The 24,248-nt window shown below is 42.2% G+C and overlaps 1 protein-coding gene across 1 annotated transcript; it reads left to right on the top strand.

Annotated features, from left to right (window-relative positions):
* Positions 1-1,950: 1,950 nt before the first annotated feature.
* ZIC1 (Zic family member 1) lies at positions 1,951-6,469 on the top strand. Its single transcript, XM_070403486.1, has 3 exons — positions 1,951-3,699; positions 5,106-5,269; positions 5,792-6,469. Exons 1-3 carry the CDS (start codon positions 2,718-2,720, stop codon positions 5,987-5,989), a joined length of 1,344 nt encoding a protein of 447 aa, XP_070259587.1. The 5' UTR covers positions 1,951-2,717; the 3' UTR covers positions 5,990-6,469.
* Positions 6,470-24,248: the final 17,779 nt, after the last annotated feature.

Below are 24,248 nucleotides of genomic sequence, written 5' to 3' on the forward strand. Positions count from 1 at the left end.
TTTGGAAAAAGAGTTTAGGGCTGATTCAGCTGCAAATAAGCCAAATGAAGTTAGAAACAAAGGGCAAATTGAAAGATTCCGACTCTTGGCTTTTTGTGTTTTCCTTACTAGAAAATAATTAGACCTAATGAATATGCAGTCGTTTGAGCTAAATCCTCAGCCCAGGCTGCTGGGTTTTAAACAGAGCTTCGGAGAAATGCAACCTTTATCTCCCCCACCCCCGAATCCATGTGCATTTTTTGAAATGCCTAAATGTTACTGGCCTTAATTGATTGAGTCACAGGGATTTTTTTTCTACTTTTAAGTGCCATACTCTTCTACCTTTCAACAATCATTTTAATATATGGTCAATGGCTCTTTGTGGACAGGACAAAAAGCAACTACGGGCAGTTGTTGAATAGACTTTGCGCTGGGCAAAGACAGGTTAATCGAGGGCCGCATCGCGAAAACAAGCGAGTGTTGTATGTTTGCACTGAATCCAAATGTCTGCATTTTCCTAACTAAATCAAAGGGAGTGTTATTTCTTTTTCTGCTCACTCATCTGAAGGTAAGTAAATTTTCTCTGGCGATCAAAAGCCTGGTCGGCAACAAAGACTGCGCCCGTTTTTTCCACCGTCCTGGTGTGGCGAGTTGCGGAATTTCAATAACTGTGACAAGGGTGACTGATTTGTGAAGTCAAAAAGGTTTGAATGTCACAAAATTTACATTGGTTCTATCTATCGGGGATTTAAATACCAAAAAAGTATTTGGGGATTTCTAGGGAGCTTTGGACAGTTTTGAAGAACAATGGCACATTGGGAAATTTACAGTTTTACCTGAATGAAAGGGGCTCCGGTTGGAAACAGTAGTGCAGAAGGAGGGGGTCATGGGGGCAGACCAGGGAAACTAGGGAAAAGGGAGAAAAGAGAAGAATAACACGGGGGGAGGGAGTAAAACTCAGCAACAATGTTTCCAATTTGCTATTATAAAAACCCCAAACCTCAATAAACTAGAAAGTTAAGAGCTCTCATCCACCCATGTTTATTTGAGGGAGTGGGGTGGGGGGTTGAGCGAGGCAGGAAACCTGATGGATTTGATAAAAGTAAGAAAACCGAGGGAATCGGTTATCCTGATATTTTGTAAAGGGAGAGTGGAGTGTCCATGTGCTCCCGGGATCTTAAATTATAAACGGGGGGGTGGGGGGGGGGAGGGGAGAGCAAGGCAAGAGGAAAGAAAACTTCAAAAAGAGCAAATAACAAAAGCCTCCTTTGCTGCCCTTGAAGGGAGGGAAGATGGGGGAAAGAAAAGAAAGTTGCTGAATCCGAACATTCTAGAAGAGCCTTAGCTGTGTTTACCAGCCCCAGCCCGCTCTCCTGCTCTCCCACACACCCGAAGTTGCTAATCGCTCAGCTAAGAGCAGGTTTGAAAAAGGACAAGACTGAGAAAAAAGAGATTAGGGATAGAAATAGAGATGGAGATGGAGATAGAGATAGAGAGCTAAAGATAGAAAGGGAGAGACAGAGGGAGAGAGAGAGAGAGAGAGAGAGAGAGAGAGAGAGAGAGAGAGAAGAATGGGAGAGGAAGAGCAAGAGGAATCAGGTTTAAAAATGTATATGACTGCGAGAAGAAAAAGGAATCATGCCCCCCCCCCCAATTTTTTTCCTTTTTTCATGAGAAGAGGGGAAAATGTTGGAAAAAAAAAAAGTTGCTTCTCTTGGCAGCGGGGGTTGTCAAAAGGGGATGTCAAGCGCTTTACAATACCTGGGATTGATGAGGCGGGAGGGCCAATGAACAGCGCGCGGCGCCTAGGCGCGCCCTCAGTTGACACGGCGGCTGCGGGCGGGGTGAGTGCGGACGCACCAATGGGAGCCGGCGTTAGCCGCACGTGACACCTCCCCCTGCTTCCATTCATCAGGGAGGGGCGGCGGGGTGGGGGGGGGGGGGAACAGTGTCGTCCTTTCAATTCATTTATCTGCAGGAATGATTGCTGCTATCAGTCTCGCGCTCACCGCCCGGCTGAGGAGGTGAAAGTTTCTCCCCAGGAAGATAAACCGCAAAAGACAATATTGTGCATGATTTGCGCCTTTTCTTTGGCTTTTTCTTTCTTTTTTGCTCTCCGCTTATTATTATTATTATTATTATTATTATTACAGAAAGCAGAGTGGGAAAAGGGAGAGTAAAGGAGCGAGAAGGCGAGCCTGAGAAAAAAGAGAGCAAGGGCGAGGGTCTAGTGGAGAAGTGAGGAGGGGCATACGGCGCGAGGCGGAGAGTGAGCAGTTGCGGCTCCTGTGCTCACATTCCTCTATGCTACAAATCCGGGAGGAAGTTTTTGTGTGTGTGTGTGTGTGTGTGGTTTTTTTTTGGGTGGGGGCGAGTGGGCTGAGATGCTCCATGGCTTTCCCTGGGCAGCCTTGACGCGGGGTCCTCTCGGCAGAGACTGAGCGGCGAGAAAGTGCGAGCCCGGCCGGCGGGGTCTGCTCCGAGGGCGCCGGAGCCCGCCTTGCCCACTGCCGGCAGCCGTCTGGCTTATCCGAGCTTGGCCAGGCGGGCTCCCCGGCGCGCGGAGCGGCTGCCTGCGGGCTAGGACTTCGAGAGGTGGGTGGATTCTTCCTCCCTCCTCATCTTCTTCCTCCTTTTCCTCCGCCTCCCATTCCTCCTCCTCCTCCTCCTAATTTTCCCTCCTCTGTAGGCAAGGGTGGGGGGGTGGGGGAGGCCGGAGCTCGCCCGGAGCAGCCACGATGCTCCTGGACGCCGGCCCCCAGTACCCCGCGATCGGCGTGACCACCTTTGGCACGTCCCGCCACCACTCCGCGGGCGACGTGTCCGAACGCGACGTTGGCCTGGGCATCAACCCGTTCGCCGACGGCATGGGAGCCTTCAAGCTCAACCCCAGCTCGCACGAGCTGGCCTCAGCGGGCCAGACAGCCTTCACGTCTCAGGCTCCTGGCTATGCGGCTGCTGCGGCCCTTGGCCATCATCACCACCCGGGCCACGTCGGCTCCTATTCCAGCGCAGCCTTCAACTCCACGCGGGACTTTCTGTTCCGCAACCGGGGCTTCGGAGACGCGGCGGCGGCAGCCAGCGCTCAGCACAGCCTCTTCGCTGCTTCGGCAGGGGGTTTCGGGGGCCCACACGGCCACACGGACGCTGCGGGCCACCTCCTCTTCCCTGGCCTTCACGAGCAGGCGGCGGGCCACGCATCGCCCAACGTGGTCAATGGGCAGATGAGGCTTGGCTTCTCGGGGGACATGTACCCGAGGCCCGAGCAGTACGGCCAAGTGACAAGCCCACGTTCGGAGCACTATGCTGCGCCTCAGCTTCATGGCTACGGACCCATGAACGTGAACATGGCCGCGCATCACGGTGCCGGAGCCTTCTTCCGCTACATGCGCCAACCCATCAAGCAGGAGCTTATCTGCAAGTGGATTGAGCCAGAGCAGCTGGCCAACCCCAAAAAGTCGTGCAACAAAACTTTCAGCACCATGCATGAGCTGGTTACGCACGTCACCGTGGAGCACGTCGGCGGACCTGAGCAGAGTAACCACATCTGTTTCTGGGAGGAGTGTCCGCGCGAGGGCAAGCCCTTCAAAGCCAAATACAAACTGGTCAACCACATCCGCGTGCACACGGGAGAGAAGCCCTTCCCCTGCCCCTTCCCTGGCTGCGGCAAGGTGTTCGCGCGTTCTGAGAACTTAAAGATCCACAAAAGAACACACACAGGTATGGAAACCTCTTTTTTTGACCCACCCCCTGTACCTCACTCCCGCTTCATCCTGGGCCTGGGACCGGAAATCCAAATTTCATCGGCCAGGCACAAACTGGGCCTTGGTTGAGTCTGGGCGTCAGGTTCCAGCAGGCAGGCAGCAAAAGTGTACGCTGGGTTTTGGTTTCAGGTTTGGAATTATGAAAAAAGTATAAGACGATCAGATGGGAAGGATCCTAGGATATAGATTTTAAAATGAAGAATAAAAAAGGCCGGGAGAGCATAGAGACAAACCTGGTTTTGAAAAGCTGAGGTGCGCGCGAAGCAGGTAGAGGTGGCGCAGGTTCCGGCTGCTCTAGCAGCAGACAATCTAAGTCTAAATGTTTGCTTCCTGCCGACATCCTTCTCTAGGCACCTTAGTGAGGACTTTCCCAAAGGATGGAACTGATGAAGTTGGAGGATGTCGGATGAAGAGGCACAGAAAGAAATAAAAACAGAAAGACATAAAGGAGGGAGGGAGTGGTGAAAACAAGTAAGTCTGACCAGAGGAGGCTTTTTGGAGGTTGCTCAGATTTAAAGAACAGAATTTTAGTAGTGACTTGTTTGTGAGTAAGCTTGAGGAGTTGGAGAGTCAGTGGAAGGCAGAGAAGTATTTTTCCCCCCAGTCAATTAGATTCTATGAGGTGGTTTTCAAAACACTGAATCCCCCTACATTGGCCTTTAAAATAGACACTGGTTGGGAACAGTTAAAAGAAAAGTTGGTGGTGAGCTCATGGTTGTAGTATGGGTCAGGTAAGGCCATTCTGGGCCTCTTGCTCCAACAAAGCCGGGAATCCGGTCTGCTTCCCTATTCTTGTTTTCCCCGGTGATTTCTGAGAACTGCTTTTGGAATTTTGAGTTTATGGCCACAGTCAGGGAAGAATTTGTGGTGCCAAGCTCTCCACTCAGATTACCTTATAAAATGTGACTGCGTGTAGGGGGTGTGGTGGGGGAAACTAAAAGTGGGTTGCAGAGCCTCAGGGAAAGGGTGGGGGGAAGAGATAGGAGCAAAACAGCAGGAGAATAAGCCCCCAAAGTGAAAATTAGAAACCTTGAGGCAGGTATTGCCTGCCGCCTTAAGTCGTTTGTATAGCCCCAGGCAGAAAAACCTGCTACTGCTCTGGGATCCACAAAGAAAAAATCTAATAGTAATAATAATAATAATAATAATAGCAACAACAATAAAATCTGGACCTAATTAGATTAATAGTTAAAATAATTAAAATATTTATAAATTCACTGCATATATGTGACTTCATTGAAGACCCGGGTTTTTGAACTTGCAACCTTTTTTATTTTTTATTTTTTCATTTGTTTACATTTAAAAATACAACCACAGATTTTGTTCTAATCAGACCTTTCTCTTTATCGCCCCTCACACTAGGGGAGAAGCCCTTCAAATGCGAGTTCGAGGGCTGCGACAGACGCTTTGCCAATAGCAGCGACCGCAAGAAGCACATGCATGTGCACACGAGCGACAAGCCCTATCTTTGCAAGATGTGCGACAAGTCCTACACGCACCCCAGCTCGCTGCGCAAACACATGAAGGTAATTGCCACGCTCCCGACGCCCGCCTTCGAGACGGGAGCCTGCTCTGCTCTTCGGCTGAGTCCTTGGCGAGTGGCAGCCGGGTGGTGGAAGGAGCTGGTGCAGGCTGTGTGGGGCTGGGCAGAGAGTGGAAAAGGGGGCGGGTGACCACCAAACTGTTATAAATTTATTTTTTTAATAAGAAAAGTAAAAAGGAATTTGGCCCAGATAAGGAGTGAGGGCTATGCTAGCTGGGTGACGCTGACGAAGCTGCCGCAATTGGGGCTGGAAGCGTTTGCAGAAGAGTTGAGGTCCTGCACGTAGACCTGAGCAAGCAAAGTTCAGCGGCGGGGCAGGGTGGGGGGAGAACTGCTGCTGCAGGGCGTGGCAGGGGCAATCGAGCCCAAGTGCCCCTGGTGAGGCATCCCCAGAGGTCCAGTGAATGCTGGGCTCCCGGGAGAGGCGGCGAGCTGCCTTCACGGGTCCTATGCGGCTGTTGCTCCCGCTCTCTATCTCCTTAAAAACTCGACTTTATTCCCGCAGGTCCACGAATCTTCCTCCCAGGGCTCACAGCCTTCGCCGGCCGCCAGCTCCGGCTACGAGTCCTCCACGCCGCCCACCATCGTGTCTCCCTCCACAGACAACCCCACCACCAGTTCCCTGTCGCCCTCCTCCTCCGCGGTCCACCACACAGCCGGTCACAGCGCGCTTTCTTCTAATTTTAATGAATGGTACGTTTAAAATCAGAAGCAAAACACCGATCAAAACCCTATTTAAGAGACTGAACACACACGTATGCAAAATATAACTGAAAGATCCCTGCGAATCAACACAGCTACCCCACTCCGCAATTCTATTTTTTTTTTTTTTGAACTTGCTTGTAGACCCAGGTCCGAGTAAGAGCGAGAGAAAGCACCAAACCTTTCGTTATCCGCCCCCCTTTTTCTTTTTCTTTTTTGGCAAAGGCTTGGTAGCGAAGGGGCTGGATGGGGGTCGAGGACCAGGCTACCGCCTGACCAAATGCTGACAACCCGGGGGTCCAGTTTCTCGACAGAATTGGAACAGGCTGTCTGGGCTTCGGCTTGTTTTTTTGTGTTTTTTTTAGTTTGTTTTTTTAGCTTTGCATTCTTGTAAATACAGAATTATTAGCTTAAAATTGTACGTTGGATTCTGTAAATAGTTATATCTCGGGTTTGAGCGGGCGGGTGGGATCGTGGTGTTGTGGTCTTTGCATTGGGTCGGGGAGGGGCGGGGGGGGGCAGGGGGAGGGTGGGAAGGTGGGGGAGGAGTGGGTGGCGAAAGCCAACTGTTTGTACTGAATGGCAAGAATGTTCTAGTAAATGTGCACCAAAATGTGAATTTGTACGATTACAGTCTCTACAGTCGACCTAAAAGAATATTATTGGTATTGATGTGTGTGTGTGTGTGTAGTTTTTTTTATTTTGCTATAAAGTGCAAACATTTTGACCCAAAGTCTAAGTACTTAAGTGCAGTAAAATGTTGTTTCACGTCCTGTCAAGAATTCGTATAGTAGGAGCCTGGATCTGCGTGTCAAAACTGGCCCATTTGTTTATGTAAAGTGATATTAAAAAAGATATAAACTATAACTGTCAGTTGCTTTTGGCAAAAAAATACAACCATGTAATGTATATAATTCCTAGTTTCCATATTTACCATATTTACCCGCATGTAAAGGGCCAGATTATCATGTTACAGCTATTCAATATTTATGGCTAGAAGAACTCGTTATGTACACTTTAGTTTCCAGAACTGTTTGGTAATTTTTCGTACCTTATTAAAGATTCTTAAATCTCAGTGATTGTGGTAGGAATTTCTTCTTTATCCTCGCCCTCACCCCAGCAACCTGCAGCCTCTTTTGCCACTCTTAGCGGTTCTTGGGAAAAGCTCTCCGGTCTCCCTTGCCTTCCCTTTCTGTCATTGCAGGTTGTATGAACGTGATAAATGAATGCTACCCTGCTGGCTCTCTGAGAGGGTGTAATTAGTATTTATATCAAAATTTATGAAACAAATTTCAGGCCGCAGTATAATTTAAATGACCTTTGCAGATGTAGAATAACAACCATAAAAATAACAGAAATAGATTGCACAAGTGACATCAATATTAATGTAGACGAATTGTCAGAAGCTCAGTGCTCACAGCATTGCAAGTGAACTTGCAGCCAAATGTTCCACTGCCCCCAAATTAAATTCCCCAGGCTGAAACCAAGTTGCAGATTTACAATATCATATTTTAAACTGCCATCTTCAATTAAACCATTTATGGCTATAACTAATTTTCAGGATGCCAATGCATGCTTTCCAGGCCTTACTTCTTTGTACAAAAGTAAATATCCATAAAATGTTTTACTTATATTTCTTTAAACATGATGCTAATTTAAATTAATTACTTCCTACGATATATTATTATCACTATAATTTTACTACTATTATTAGTTCTCTCAAAAATGTATGTAGGAAAGAGAATTATTTTATGTAATCTTATTATCTTTCTATCTCTTTTATTTATTTCTCATTTACTTAAGAAATTCGTTCCATTGGTTGGCGTTGATACAGTAAATTTGTAAATGAGGAGACAATATAAAAAATCTAAATTACTTGTGCTTAATGACTGTAGCGGAACGCCTTTTCTCTAAATCAGATTGTCTTTCTTGCAGTTTAGTTTGATAGATTTGCAAGCTATGCTGCTCCCTCCAAGTTAGCTGCCCTGGTAGGAATTTGAGATTCTTTGTCTCTGGTTGTAGCTTGCATGATCGCTCCATTAAGTAGACAACGTAGCTGGAGATTACAAATCAGAGCCTTGGCTGTAGTTGCAAGGGTATAGATTTGTTCAAGCAGGAGACAGAGACTGACCTCACTATGGGCAAGGAGGAACCTTGATCTGCTTCATTAATATACTATGTGAGTTCAGGAAATGACTGAGGAGAAAAACAAGTGGAAAAACCCCTCAAAAGTATGACAACCCCTTAATATCCTCACATCTATTTAAAAGTGACAATTTTTCAGAGTATACAAAATCGAAACGTTAAATTCTCTTAAAAAAAAATGTTGACTTGTTCTTTCATCTTTTGCTATTTGTATTTGTCACTTTTAGTCAACAAAGTTTTACTGGCTCAGGGCATTTGGTAAACTTTCTGTATTTAACACATCAAAAGCTGGAAATGGTGGTGTTTAACTTTTAAAAGCATGTTATTGTGATTACAAGAGCAAATATCTACCTTTTATGAAGAGAACCACCTTGCAAGATTTAAGGAAATTGAACACCTAAACAGGAATTGCTGCTGACTTCAAAAATTTGTGAGACCAAAACTGTCTCAAACTAGCTTTGGAGGTTTGAAATTTATTAACAGTGTAGCATTTGGAGGAATTAAATATAGCTCACTTCTCTAGGAAAGAAAGATAAACATCTCAATTAATAATACTTCCTTTTCCCATCAGAGATCAGAATGTGTGGGAACATGATATGAGTATGATAATAATAATCATAACAACAATAGTACTTTTGTAACTTTGTTGGTGCATTTAGGAAGATAATAAGTGAATGCATTTTTTCTAAATGCAGTTATTTTCAAGTTTGAAAATATGAATGTCTAATTTGTTATGTACCTGATGCCCTTTTTATTTTAATACCATGGTATAATAATTAAATGTCATCCTATGATATATGATTTAAGTAAGTTATTTTAAAGATAAATTTAGGGGTAAATAAATATGTACTTCAAAAATACTTCATATTTTAAACATATTTTTTAGACTTTGAAGGCCAAATAATTTTTTAAAAGGCATTTGAGAAGAGCTATGTGTGTGTGTGTGTGTGTGTGTGTGTGTGTGTATGTGTGTGTGTGTTTGTGAATAATCTCACATTAAAGGAACTTTTATAGTAGAAGTCAATATTTATGCCAAACTGGCCTTATGCATTCTTTTCTGTAACACCCACCACAAAGAAAAAGTCATTAATGATGTAGGTTGCCTAAAATAATGCTTCAAACTTAAATGTAGTCTATTATTTTTGCTGGTACCTTTAATGTCTGCTTCTTGAGATGTATTTTTCATACTTTTCTTCATGGGCTATTAGATTCTGAAATACATGAATGTGAACAGCAAAATATAGTTAGACCCTATTTAGCTGGAGCTGAAGATGCTGCAAATGACTGGTTTCTGTGTATAGCTGTGTATTTTGATGTAGGCAGAAAGCCATCCTGGTTCATATTTCGACTGCATTGTTTTCTGGATACTGTCTAATGATTAGAGTACCTGACAAGTTATTAAAAAGTTATATTGTGTCAACAAAAAAATGCCTGAGTATAAGCAATCATATTTGAGAACTGAAGAGAAATGAGTTGTGGTGTGTGTGTGTATATTTATAGAGTAAGCATATAAATATACAAGCACCATTTGTATGAGGGCTAAGTGATTTTCAAACATTTCAGACCCTTTGTTTTCTTCTTCAAAAGGTACCCCCAACTGCTTTAAGCATTTGCAGCTGATGATTTTGATTTTTTAAAGTCAAGCATTCAAGTTAACCTTTAAGAAGCAAACCACCTCCAAAAGAAAGATGTAACCTTTCAATTGCCCCATATGCTTATCCTTTTTTTTTTTTTTCTTCAACTGACAATGAAAATAGCACTAACCTTCTTTGCTGATGGGCCTGGCCTTTAGATGTTTTTATTTATTTGTTGATTTTGATGTTTTCTCAGAACCTTTAAACAGCTGGCAACAGAATTATACTCCCCAAATACCTTTCCCAGCCCAGAAACCTTCTAGATGTTTCCTTTTGAGGCCAAGATGTAATCAGTGTCCTGGACCCCTTGTGAATCAGTGCTGGTAGAGTTGGTACCTGAGCACACTGCCTTCCAGGAAGTAGCTTAGAGAAGGCCCTGGTCCTTAAAAAGCAGCATCTGTTTATGATGGTTTGGGAAGTAACTGTATGTGGTCTGACAAACTCAAAATGAAGACACTGATTATCTGTAAAATAGATATAAAACCATCAGATTTTAGAAATTTCATATATATATATATATATTCCAACTCAATGCTGGTTAGAAATTTATCTTCTCTCTATATACAGAGTTCTTGCCTACTCCTAGCATCAAATGTAGGTCTTAGAGCTATGTATTCAAATTAGGTGGGGAGAGTGTTGTTTTCATAAAGATGGCCACAGCTGATATTCTTTGGTTTTAGAATTCCTGGAAATAGAGTGGCAATGGAAAGATATATCCCTTCTATGCTCATCCAGTCACTAAAAGTTCACATTATTCATGATGTTCTTTATCAGCTTTTACCACGCATCTCACCCTCAGTAATATGTACCCATTTAAACTGGTTAGATACAGAGAGTAAGACTTTATCAGTGTTTTCAAATGAGATTCTCTAATTTGGGACAAGAATAAGAAACATGTCAACTTCCTATAACACATCTCAGTTGAGTCTTTTCCTCAAAGTTTATTGCAAATATAATGGCATAATATACGCAAAATATGGGCAATGTTCTCCATTAATGTGTGCAAGGCCAGTTTGCTCCAGAGTCTCTGCCTGAGCAAGAGGAAACATGAGGAAGCTAAACAAGGACTATTTTTACCATGCATGCTGAATCCTGGCATTAGTTCCTAACATTTATTTCCACTTTAGAGCAAGGAGCTAAAATAATATGAATTTCCAATTGATGCTATACTGGAGGTGGATTTTTAAAGAATAAGAAATCAGATTTAACAATCTAGTATGGAATTTAGATTGGCAGTGAAGTTGCTTGAGACTTAAGACTGTCAAAAATATTTTGGCTGCCTCTGATGGTTTGTGGGGCATCTTTGTAAGTATATGCCAGAGAATTCACAGGCTGTGAAACTTACACAGTGACATTTTTACCTATAGCATACATAACAATCTACTATTAAGTGTGAATATAAACATATGGAAATCATATCTTTAAAAAAACCCCCAAAATATATATAAAACACATCTGTCTTTTGTGTAACAATTCCCATTAAGCTACAGAAAACATAGGACCTAACTAGGGTGAGAGAAGCTCACATCGGATTATTTTTAAAACTTTTTGTTTTTCCGGGAAAACCCTAGCCGCTGGGAAAGAAAACTAAAAGTTGTGGAGGAAGAGTGTGGTGAGGGGAATAGCAAGAGTTTACCACATCACCTCTAGAGAAGGCCGGAAGATCAGCTTTTGAGGGGCCTCTAGGACACCCTGCACTCCTGCAGTGAGCTTTCCAAGTGCCTGCCAAAGGCTGGAGCTGCGGCTGGGACGGCAGTGCGCATGCGCGCTTCGCGACCCTAGCTTCTTATTGCTATCCAGGAGGCGCCCCTCCCACGCGGACAGCAGAGAGAACAGCTCAGAGGCTCTGGTCTGTGAAATCCGCGGGTCCTGCTGCCAAAATAGTGTGGCGATGAAGCTGCACGTGTTTGTTTCCAAAACGCACTCGTTTAAGTGAATTCCCAAAGCCAGGCAGACAGCGTAGGCTGGAACAATTTGTGGCTTCTGCCATCGGAAACAAGAGCAGAGAGGGCCTGGCTGACCCCCTTATCCCAAGGGCTGCTGGCTGCGAAGTGTGAGAGCCCCAGTGGACCACAAGCCACACCACTGAAAATTCCTCTTCCTCTTGTCTCCTTCCAAGTTGGAAACTGGCACCCTGGCTATTCTCATATCCCTTAGCTCCTTGGAGAGGACATCCCCTTCTACTCACCTGGCACCAAGACAGAGCTCAAGCCTGAGTTGTGTGTGTGTGGGGGGGGGTGGGGGGGGAGGGAGGGGAGGGGGGGCGGGGGGGGTGCACACTAGAGATTTTCCTAGTGCCCACCCTCTTTCTTTGCACAGATTCAGGCCTGAGCTGAGTTGTCACCTGTCTTTGTCCCTCATCTATCTATCTATCTATCTATCTATCTATCTATCATCTATCTATCATCTATCATCATCTATCTATCTATCTATCATATTATCTTTCTACCCTTGCATCCATTTCTCTCTCTCTCCTCCCCCCCCCCCCCCCCCCCTTTTGCTTTTTCTCTCCAGGTTCAGGACTAGCACCTGCTCATTTCAATGACTTATCTAGGGTTTTTACTCAACCCTTCCCAAATAATACTTGTCACTTCTCAGGCTTTTAAAAATATATATATTTTTCTGGGGGGTAAGGGAGGGCAGGGGCTTGTCAAGGGCGGGGGGGGGGGAAGGACACTTATGTAATACCCTTTGTAATACTTTAAGCGAAAAATAAAAAAAAAATAAAAATATATATATTTTTATTTATTTCAGAGAGGAAGGGAGAGGGAGAGAGAGATAGAAACATCAATGATGAGAGAGAATAATCGATCGGCTGCCTCCTGCAAACACCCCACACTGGGGATCAAGCCTGCAATCAGGCACATGCCCTGACCAGGAATAGAACCAGTGGCCTCTTGGTTCCTGGGTTGACACTCAACTGATGAGCCACACCCGGCTGGGCTTCTCAGGCTTTTGAGCTGGTATACTTCTGTTAAGCTCAAAGGTACTTGTGTGGTGCAACCATGGCAACTGGTAGAGGAATGGTCCTGGCCCAGAGACCTGCAAAGTACGTTTGAAGGAGTTCAGGTGTGGTATGGGGCTTTTGCCTTCCTCTTCTGGTGACATTCTTAGGGTATCTACATGTTGCAGGATATTTTGTGGCCAATGTACTGACATTTCCAGAGCAGTGCATAACCTGTCTGATGAAGTGAACAACATTTGTAAACAAAGGGGAGGAGTAGTGGAGGGTCCTGGGGTAACTCTGGTTTTGCCTTTGGGTATTTTAGTCAAAATTCTAGGTATCAGGGCATCAGAAAATGTCTGCTGGCAGGTTCCAATCCTCCTCTGGATATTACTTTCAACTGAATGGGTAGACTCATCCCATGGTGCCCATTTTCTTGTTTTCCCATTTCCAACAGGAGAGGCATTGTGTCACACTTCAGTCTCACCTAGGGCCAGCTCCAACCCTGACAGTTTTGGGGGCCAGAGCCTGATACCACCACTCTCAAAGTCTTCAGCTTGGAACCAGAGGGTAAGGCAGAGGACTTTCAGAAATGTTCCTGCCGGGACAAAGTGTTTCCTCCTATACAGCCTCAGAGCTCACTAACGTAAGAATGGTGCCAGAAGACCCATCGGGACCACCTGGGCTCAGGGGAGCTTGGCAGAAGCTGCTCACCCCTGGGGACTGGCTGGAAAAGGGAGGGAGCATGAGTTATCTAGTCCCAGCCTGCGACCACCAAGCGTCTGGTCAGGGCACTCCATCCACCAAATCTCTTACCAATTTAGGTCCTTTTTTATTTGAATGTGTTGCGGGGGGGTGTGGTCTAGACTCAAGGACTCCACGCTAATGACAATAACCTGAGTCGAGCTCGCTCTGGGCAGAAAGAACAAAACGATCTTGGGTTCCAGCGTTCTTCCCCAAAGGTCAAGGCTCTAAGAACCTTTTTCTTTTGGCGAGGGGTTTGCGGAAAGGGAGGGGCGGGGCGGGAGCAGGCCGGGGTCTGCAAGCCAGGGGCTTGTCGCAGCGGAGTTGGCCGCCAGTGTCAGTGCTGGCGGTGCGGTTGCCCTCTTCCAGGGCAGAGAGTGGGGACGCTCCTTCTGGGCCCCGGCTCCCGCCCCGGCGCCACCAGCGTCGGCGCCAGAGACCCGAATCCGGGAGGCTCTGGCTTGATGGCGGCGAGGTGGGCTCTGGGGCCTCCCCAGGTCAGGCCGAGTTTAGTCTGCGCAGGCGACAGCGGGGGCGTGGGCCCGGGCCAAAGGAAGAAGGACCCCAAAGCAGAGACGCGCTTTCCTTCTCCCCACTAGCGCTTTAGTCCTTGCCTAAATTATTCATCTACGGTAGGACTATCTTCCGGTTCTCTCTCTACCGACAACCTTGCCTGAAATCTAGACCCCAGACGTGGTAAGTCTCGTTCTCTCCTCACCCGTCCAGCCACCTTCCCAGTCGACTCTGCCTGTGACTGCGTGCGTGCGAGTGGCCCGAGGCACGCACCGAGAAATTGGGCTGAGTGTAGCAGCCGCGCCAACCCAATCTGTGGGGCTGGTGTGTATGAACATCAAGGACCCTAAGGTAGTCAGAAATGTCGCGGGGCTCCCAGTGCGGCGGGAGCGCAAAGAGTCCGGCCTCGCTCTCCTGGATCCTCTTTGTCCCTGTGGACACCAAAGCTGCCTTTTAAAAATAAGCTTTCTGTTGGGCTCTAAAGTGTGTGTGTGTGTGTGTGTGTGTGTGTGTGTGTGTATGTTTGGGGGGGGCGGGGGAGGGATGGGGAGGGGAGCAGGGAAAAGGAATTGCCTTTCTCTGAGTAGTTTCTAATCCCTAAGGTCTTCAACAAAGTTTATTGTTGGTTTCCATTTCAATTCTGTGAAATTATTAATTGTTATTATTACTATTTTAAGTGACGATTTCTAAGAGCCACAGCTTCTCAAGTATTCATAACTCTTGAGGATATTTTGACAATTACTTTGTCCACTAACTCCACTCCCTTCCCACTGGAAAAAAATAAACTTATTTTTTCAGTGGTTGCCTTAGGACAACGTCATTTACATGTCACTAATGTGAGGAAAGAAAGAAAGAAAAACAACCTTGGGATTTCTTGTTGAAACTCCGTTGTGCTCTATTATTGAAACGTGAAAGATGGATTGAGGGTGGGTGTGAGGGAGGCAGGACGCTGGAAGAGTGCTTTTGAACCGCGACGCCCTGTTGCATAGGGCTGACCTTTGGCTGACACGGCCACGGACCTGGCTGCTCCTTAACAAGGATTTGATACATTAGACATGCGAGCTGGGCGTGTAAACCCACACTCTGACTCCAGATTTTGCTCAAATTAGTGTACAAGGAAGTGATCTTTTTTAAGTCCTGAGGCTTAACCAAGTGTCAGGCCGACTAATGGCTATCTGTAAAGAGTAGCGATGGACACTGGGAAAGGCACATTCCTAGCTCCTTATAAAACAAACAAACAAAATCAAACAAAAAAATCTTTGATTAATTCCTGAAATCCTCCAAGTTGCCATTTTGAGGCAATGCTTATAAATAAGGCTGATCATCTTGCTGTAAAGAATTATGTTGTCTTAATCCCTAACGCCTGGAAAGGCTATGAAGGCAGTGTCACAGCATGGAAATAATAATAATAATAATATATACACACACACACTCTCTGGAGACACTAGAGTGTGACAATTTATATCTGCTAGGCAGTGGGGCACATACAGAGGGGTGTCACACATATTAAAGCCAGTTCAAATTTGACCCCTCTAGATTTAATGTTTCAGCTTGTCTTCAGACTTTGGAGCCCAGAAAGGGAAGGCAGGTTGGCCATAAGGGTCCTGGCCTGGTGCGAGGGTGGCTGAACCTGCAGCTCCCAGGCCTCATGGATAAGGCTGGAGTTGGGGATTTTGCTGTGTCCACAGAGTGGGAGGCCACTCAGATGGTGCGGCAGCTCCCGTGGTATTTAACTGATTCTGGAAAGGTGTCATTTTATTTAAGTTGACGTTAAAGCTCTAGCAAAAAAATAACAAACAAAAAAAACCAACCAAAACCCAAACCAACCAGAAACTTCTTTTCTTTTCTTTCTCCCAGTAACTGAACCCGCTAGCTGTTCTCAATTGGAAAGGGGCAGAAATTCTCTCCTGCCCGAGTGCCCAGCCACTTTCAGAGAGCAAGGGGGAGGAAAAAGCGAAGTCGGATTCTTGGCCTGTGCCCTGCAGCCCAGTAACCGCGGACTCCTTCCGCTTCTGTCCTGGAGAAAGGGTCGCAGCTACAGTGGCAGTTTTGTGCACCATCCGCTGCCTGGTTTTGTTTGGGTTACACAAAGGCTGTTACTGGGACCCGAGTTTATCCCAGGCGAAAACATAACAGGAAACAGTTTTTGGCCTCAAATTTTGCTCAAGAAGACTCCCCTCTGTCCTTTGACGGTAGATGGAAACCTGGAAAATTACAGAAGAAGAGAATCTAATATAATAAAAAAGATAGTTTAACAAATAAGTGTTCTAGGGGAAAGATATATTTCTCCAAGGGTCTATCTACCTTGAAGAAATCCAGACAGGCCCAGGAGAGCTACAGGAGTTGTTCCAGAGCCAGTTCTGTAGACTCTGTCCTATGCATAGGACCACCTTTTGCCAAACTCGGTCCCGACCCTTAGGACAAGGGCAAGTGGGCGGGTTGAACACTTTTCTGGAAGACAGGTGGCGGCCCCCTTTGGGAAACACACACACACACACACACACACACACACACACACACACACACCTTTCCATAATCTTGAGAACTCCCCAGACTTGAAGGGTTTGCAAAAGCTGTTCTGAGGGTGCAGAAGAGAGTGGGGAAAGGAGGAATAGTTTTGGAGAGGAAGGAGAAAGGAAAAATTGTGAGCTCATTTTCCGCTTGGGCGGGTCCCAGCACCCTATCCCCATGTTGTGATCACCAGGGACCAGTGCACGGAAACTCCTCAGGATTACCAACTTCCAAGTGGTGTGACTGAGGTAGAGCAATGGGTCTCTTTCTATTTATGGTTCACTTTTGGAGCCAATGGAAACAATACAAAGTTGACTCTTAAAAGAGTGGAAGGAAGGAGACGCTCCCGCTTTCAGGCTTACCCTGACATTTTTGGCTCTCTTCTCTAGAACCCTACCTTTGTCTAACCCTGGGAGCTACACTTTGGGGTTGGGCCTTCAGACACGGTCTTAAGTCTGGGGTGACTGTGAGAACTTTGCGGTTCTGAGGTTGGACTTTCTGGCGGGTGTGAGGGAAGCCCCTTTCTCCCCTTTTGGGATTTCATTCAGCCCTGCTCTGGGCTCCCTCCCCTCAGCCCCAACTGTCCTGGTCTGGTGGTCTTGGCCAACCCGGACCGCGGGGAGGGGCGGAGGAAGATGGGGAGGGCGGACTGATCGAGGCAGGGGGTGGCGCTAATGTCAGGTGCTTCGTGAGGCCGGAACCCCAAGCCCTGGCCACAAGGCACCTGGCGTGGGCATCATTAATTATTAGGCAGTAAATGCTGAAAAGTAAGCTCAAGCTATCCAAATTCAGGTAGGAGCTGATATATATATATATATATATATATATATATATATATATATATATATATATATGAGTAGGAAGAGGGAAAAGAAAAGTGTAAGTGGAATGAGAAACAGCGATTAGGTTTCTTAAAGCATCGTTACTAACTTCGCACTCATCTGAAGCCAGGTTTGCTTCCTGGGTCCACTCATTTGTAGGTCTGAGCTTCTCACTTTGTACCTGGTTTGGGGGATCCTTGGTGGAAGTGTCAATATTTGTTCATATGGAAACCGAAAATCGCTACAACTTCTCTAGAGATTCAAGCTCCAGGAGTTTTATCATCTCTATCAATCAAGGAGGATGGACATTGCTTTATAAAGCTGGATCCAGTGTATTCAGGCCACCTTTCCGTTTGTTCAGATCCAAAAGATATACTACTATTATTGTTGTTGAGTAAAAAGGAAGAGGAAAAAACTCTGCTCAAACGGATAGGGCCAAAATAAATGAACAGTGCAATTTGATGTCAGGAACAAAAGTAGCTTTCCTTTTTTCCCCCCTCTTTTGTTTGAAAAGGAATTATTTTTATATGGCTTAAAATAGAATATTAAGCATCAATAAATTCTTCAAAATCACACCAGTTCTTGGTTCTAGCTCTAATACATTTTCAAACTCCTTTCTCTGGGTATCACTGTGAAGTAAACAGGGCACAGCAGGTCATTGTGAGAATTGTCTCTTGGGCTCTACTCTGCAAAAGGAAAAAAAAAATCATGTCATATAAGACAGAATTCCACAGGTAATGGTGAAGTGGTTTTCTGGAAAAAGAAGAAAATGAAATAGAATTAAACTAAAAACTCATCCAAATTAAGGCAATTTTTATGTGGAAACAATCATCCTCAAGTTCAAATGTCTTGAATATTATCTTACTTGTCATGAGTAATTTCCATGAAATTCCTTAATGGAATTAGCATTTGGAAGATCCGTATATAAAAATAAAACACATGTATCACAGCATAGTCTGTAAATAGCAGCTCTCAAAAATATAAAAATTTTCTCCATACATATGAATGTAAAATGTGTTTGTCAATACCTACAACGTCAGAATAAAAAGCTTTTCTAGTTATATCTATAGGAGGTGGAAACATCCTGAAAAGTACATTAAAAAGTATAGTTTGTTTAATGTTTCACAGACAAAAGCAACAACAACAACAAAAACCAACTAACTGAATTTTAATTCTTCTTTTGGAGCTTTTAGAACCCTGTAGGCAACTTTTGATTTAAAACTGTGATGGTGATCATTTCATTCTGAAATTAAAATTTATTTTAACCAATAATTATATGGTAAACAATGAAAAATAAATATCCATCCCTCAGAAGTGTGTGATAATTATTTTGTAAAGTATGAGTAAAAATGGAGCTCATTTTTTATATAAAGTATAAATATATTTGTAGTATTGAAATCTTTATGAAGGAGAAATTGGAAATTTAAAAGTTCACACGAATAAATATACAAAATTCTACAAACATGCACTAATAAATATTTTTAGGAATTGTCTGTTTAAAAAATTAAGAAAAGAGATACCTACACACAGAAAGATAATTGAAAAATAACCTCATAATTTGAAATAACCTCAAATAAAAACAAACAGAGGTATAGGGTCCAAATATTTTTTCTTTGTTGGTTATTACCTATTTTTATGATTTGGAATAGCTACATTTATTTAAAATTCCAAAAATGTGTCTTAACTGCAATAAAAAATATTTGGAGTTCAGGACAACAGTTAATCAGTATTCAACAATTTTAGTGCTGTGTTTCTATTGTATGTACTACTTCTATTATATACTATAAATCTTTACAGAGGGTTCTGCTATTTTTGGTACAGCAGGGTAAAATTTATGGTCTAAAATATATTCCAGAATATGTATTAATGCTGTGGCTGAGAAAAAATCCAAGGATATTTATTAGATTTAAAACTTAGCTAATATTAATATAGTTTCTGAATAAATATTTACAGAATTAAGGCAATAATTAAATGGAAGTGCCAAATTCCAAGATTATTATGTCTGTGTATATATCTTCAAATAAGTGATTTGTATAATGAAACAATATTCTATGGAGATTATGTGATTTTTGGTCATAATTTTTGGTCATAATTTCACTTCATCAACTGACCTGATGGAGTCAGTTGATATCCTTGGCTCCTCCCTTTTTCATCTGTGGGCATCAGTACCCTAGACAAGATGCTCACTAAAGTTTTATGTAGTTCTCAGAGCAGTGGTTTCCTTTACTCTTGCCTATAGATAAAAATCAAAACTTTTAAAGGTAGAATTTTATTTGTGAAAAATTAAATTGGGAAAATCTACTTAATTTGGCTGAAAATGCAATTGACTAACAATTTCCATTGTAATATCTCATTTTAAGGTTTTTCTTTTCTTCAAGTCCTATTTCAGAAATATACATTCTTTGAAACAAGGGAGGATACAGGAAACTTATGCTTCTTATATGAAAAGTAAATAAAATACATTTCTATTATTTTGTTTATATTGATTATAAAGAATATTTTCATCAACTGGGGCAAAGAGTGCTTAAGAGATGGAAACACCATTAAATTCAGTTGTTTAAGGGCATGGATTTGGGAAGTATGAACTTTAAGTTCTGGTCATATGTAAATAGATGTAAAATATATTTGCTATATGTATTAATTTACTGACAGCTATACAAATCCCATTATATAAAGTAACACAAAGAAGAAAACACAATCCTTCTATGCTCTCTCATTGCTGGATCAGTGTGAAGAGCTAAATATATTGAGTGTATTATTCAACTACAGGTTCTGCAGCTGATGCTTGTTACTTACCTATCAGCTGATAGCATTTGAGTGGACAGATTAATTAATTAACCCAACAAACATTAAAGACAAATATGGTAATTTTTATAGAGACTATATATTTAAAAAAATGAATTCCAAGTGCTTTCTTCCTTTCAGAAATTTAAAAGGAGAGACACACACAGTTCAAATACAAGGTAAAATATGGTTTTGGTCATAAGAGATGCATAAACAAAATTTGATTGGGAAATATTTAACTTTTTTATTCTCTTAAAAAGATATCAAATGTCAATTGCAAAATCAGAACAAAATATCATATCACAAAGTTTTCCTTCTCCTTTTTTATGCTTTCCTTTCCTCCTTTCCCTTCCCCTCAGCTCCATCCTTTTCTCTGCTCCTCTCCCTTGCTTTGGAACCTAAGGGAATATGAAACTTTCAAAAGGACTTTCTCAGGGTGTTGGCAATGGTGTTATGAGCTGGCTGCCTGAATGCTAGCTAGGCCTTTGTTGTTTGGGGTAGTTTTCTCAGAGTGCCCCTTGCAGTCAGGGGCTTAAGCTGTGTGAATTCTGTGCCTTGAAGCTGGTCAGAACTTTCAGCAACCAGTTGTCCATTTTTATGGGTGAGGTGGGTCAGACCATCCAGGGACCAAGTTCTGACACTTCCAGCCTAACATTTGGGAGATGACAGTGATTGTTCAGCAGGACATTTACACTTCGCAGAATTATGCACAATTTCACTCTCTTTTATTATTTGTTTGATTTAAATACAGATTCCCTTGTCACTAACAAGTAAGCTTTTTCTTGTTTTTAATATGGTTCCTTTGTTTTTTACTCAGTTTTAAAACTATTTACTATAAAAGTATCAGAATACCATTGTGTGTGTGTGTGTGTGTGTGTGTGTGTGTGGATTTTTTATCTGTTCTGAAATAGTAAGCCATGTTTCTCTTTTCCTTGATGCTGACTTGATTTTCTGGTAGTATTTTCCAAGGAAATTTTATGTTCTTCTTATAATATTTGATAGTCACCTCATGAAACCAAGGAATAAATAATTCATGTTCTCTGAAATGGGTTACATTCAAGTTCTTTAGAAGCTCTAAATAGGGCTAATCTGTAATTAATCAGAGAGGTAGGAATAACTGACCAGTTTATATATTATTCAGATTCTTATTTGTTCTTCTTTGTTGTTGTTCTTTGGGTCAATTAGAGAGTGGTCCAACACAGACTAGTCTTGTTAGTACTTGCTGGCTGTTTGGGTATGTCGATTCAGACAGAAGAGGTTGCAAAGTGTGTTTGAGGACTTTGTTTTGTCATTTCCACATGATTCTTATCCTTTTTATTAAAAGTTTTCATTCTGAACAATTTCAAAGATACAAAAATTGAGAGACTACTTTAATAAACTTCCATCACTGAACTTCAACATTTACCAACTTAGAGCCAATTTAGTTTTATCTATACTTTCACTCACTATTCTCCCCCAAGGTTAATATGTGAATGTTTATTGTTTAACTAATATATAGTTTATGTTTCCTACAAAGCAGACTGACTTTCTTCAAGGCAATCAGTGTATTTTTTCTGAAACACTGCCTGGTTTGAGGTTTGGGTTGCTGTTCTTGATCCTTTAAGTTTTGCTTCTAATATCAGAACCTTTATTAGCCACTGGAGTCAAGAAGCTCTGTAGTTCTCAAGAGAAAAACAATAGTTCAGTCAATTATCATCATAATCAACGAAGATAGAAGTGGGAAATCTCACAATTCCCAGAGTCCAGTAGTCATAGTGGAATCAGAATAATTCACTCAAAAGTTTCTGAGTTTTGGAAAATATGATGACAAAGAATTTCCTTTATAAAAAAATCACATGATCTTATACTGATATAAAAATTGCACTTGAAAAACTACCACTAAAACACCTTGGATTTCAGCTTCATACCACCCAAGGAAATCCCCCAATTATTGATAAAATAATAAATATGAAGTCATGCACTGTGATTTCAATGTATGTTTTCTTATCTAATTAAGTTATATGAAACTATATGTTGTGATTAATTTTCTTAAAAACAAGTCTTGATCTTTTAGAGATCTGAACCAAACTATTATTGATATGATATGATGTCTGTAATTTGCTCCAAATAACCTTGAGGTAGGGATGAATGAGTGAAAGAAGAATAAATATTTTCATTGCTGGGCAATGGGTACTTGGAGTTCATGATAATATTCTACTTCTGTATATATTTTTAATTTTTTTCTTAATAACATTTTTTAAAAGTTAGGAAAAATCTTACTAAAATGTCTACCTATCCATTTATTTATCAGTAGAGAAGTCAAAAGGCAGAATGAAAATGAACTTTAAAATAAAAAAGAAAAAAGTTTATTTCCTTCATCTTGGACAATGTATGAGTACACCTGGAAGAGTCAATGAACTTCTCTCAACTTTGGATTTTACATGTACAAAAATACTCCCTTTGGTTGAAATAAACCAGATATTATTTTTCCAGATACTTTTATATATTAGATATCAGTTCCTGTCACCTTGCAAGCAAAAATTTTGCTTAATAATTTAAACTTGCAGTTAAGTGAATGCTTTCCATCTATGAAAAATCTAGTTGTTATGTTCTACTTGTAGTTGTTTAGTGTGTTGATTATGATAGAACCTCTCTCAGGATGTGGGGAAAGCAATGATGGCTTTAGATTTTAAAATGAGATAGGATAATGCTGGGTCTTACAATTTCCTGGTGAGAGATGTACTCTTGAAGTTCAGGAATAACTCCTGACCTATTGTTTCTTCTTTCATAACATATCTGCCCTTCAGACATCATTTCTGGGCCATTCCTGCTGAAGGTAGAAACAAATCAGCATCTTTAGCTGTAATTCATTATGGAACTTGAGATTGAATCATGATTTTCAGACTTGGGTTTTTATAGCAAGCCTCTATTTTTAGCTTATATTACCCTTCCCCATCTTCTAACCAGATCTTGAATATCAGGAATTAAAACAAGTATATCCTTCAATGTGGCAAAATTATATTCTTTTCAGCCTGTCCTTCCTACAGATTGGAATTCTGTCTTAGTTTTTTGTTTTCTTTTCTTTTTTAATGTACTGGTAATGCCAGATGTTCCTAACTGACCCCAAGTCTCCCCTAGGTACAAACAAGACTGTACCATGAGACTAGGACATGAAAAGCACTCTAGTTTTTTCTTCCATGGGACTGTACACCTCCAGCAGCAGTGGTTCTTCTGACAGCACTCAGCAATGATGGCTTTTCTTATCACTGTGTTATGCCTGTGATAATACACCTCTGAGACCAAACCATTCCTGAACATGCCAAACTGTAGAAGCCATCCATTGAATTCATTGACAATCCCTGCCCAACCTGTGCAGTAAGATAAGCTCTCTCTGGGCCACTGTTTTTCAGAGGACTTGTATCAGAATCAATAGGGGGATGTTTATAAAAATTCATATTCTCAGGCTTTGCTTCAGGTCTAACAAATCAGAATGTCTGAGTTAGGAATCTGCATTTTATCAAAATGAAGTTTAAAAATCATTGACTAAAGCCCTAGACTTTGCACTTGGATTCTAGTTTTTCTCTAGGCCCAAGTTCTCTTTTTTTCCCTCTTGCTTCTATTACTGTGATTTTAAAAATAATTATTTTATTTTTTCTATTACAGTTTGCATTTAACACTATTTTGTATTAGTTTTAAATGTACAGCACAGTGGAGAGACCTATTGCTGTGATTTTAAACTTCCTGATGCCTACACTTTCTAGAGTCTAGACTTTTTTTTTACCATTACCTGTTTACTTTATTCATTTATTTTTTAAATAAATCTTTATTGTTCAGATTATTACAGTTGTTCCTCTTTTATTCCCCTATAGCTCCCCTCCACCTGATTCTCACCCCACCCTCTGCCCTTACCCCCCCCCCCCACTGTCCTCATCCATAGGTGAATGATTTATGTCCAGTCTCTTCCTGCACCCCCCACACCGCTTCCCCCCTGAGAATTGTCAGTCCACTCCCTTTCTATGCTGCTGATTCTATTATATTCACCAGTTTATTCTGTTCATCAGATTTTTTATTCACTTGATTTTTAGATTTACTTATTGATATGTATTTGTTGTTCATAATTTTTATCTTTACCTTTTTCTTCTTCTTCCTCTTTTTAAAGAATACCTTTCAGCATTTCATATAATA

This window comes from Myotis yumanensis, unplaced genomic scaffold (genome assembly GCF_028538775.1).
Source record: "Myotis yumanensis isolate MYYU_CA2020_CCGP unplaced genomic scaffold, mMyoYum1.0.hap1 SCAF_2, whole genome shotgun sequence".
NCBI classification, from domain to species: domain Eukaryota; kingdom Metazoa; phylum Chordata; class Mammalia; order Chiroptera; family Vespertilionidae; genus Myotis; species Myotis yumanensis.

Coding starts and splice junctions, on each gene's coding strand:
- ZIC1 (XM_070403486.1), top strand. CDS start 2,718: ATGCTCCTGGACGCCGGCCCCCAGTACCCCGCGATCGGCGTGACCACC. Junction 3,700..5,105: donor CCACAAAAGAACACACACAG/GTATGGAAACCT, acceptor CCCTCACACTAG/GGGAGAAGCCCTTCAAATGC. Junction 5,270..5,791: donor CGCTGCGCAAACACATGAAG/GTAATTGCCACG, acceptor TTATTCCCGCAG/GTCCACGAATCTTCCTCCCA.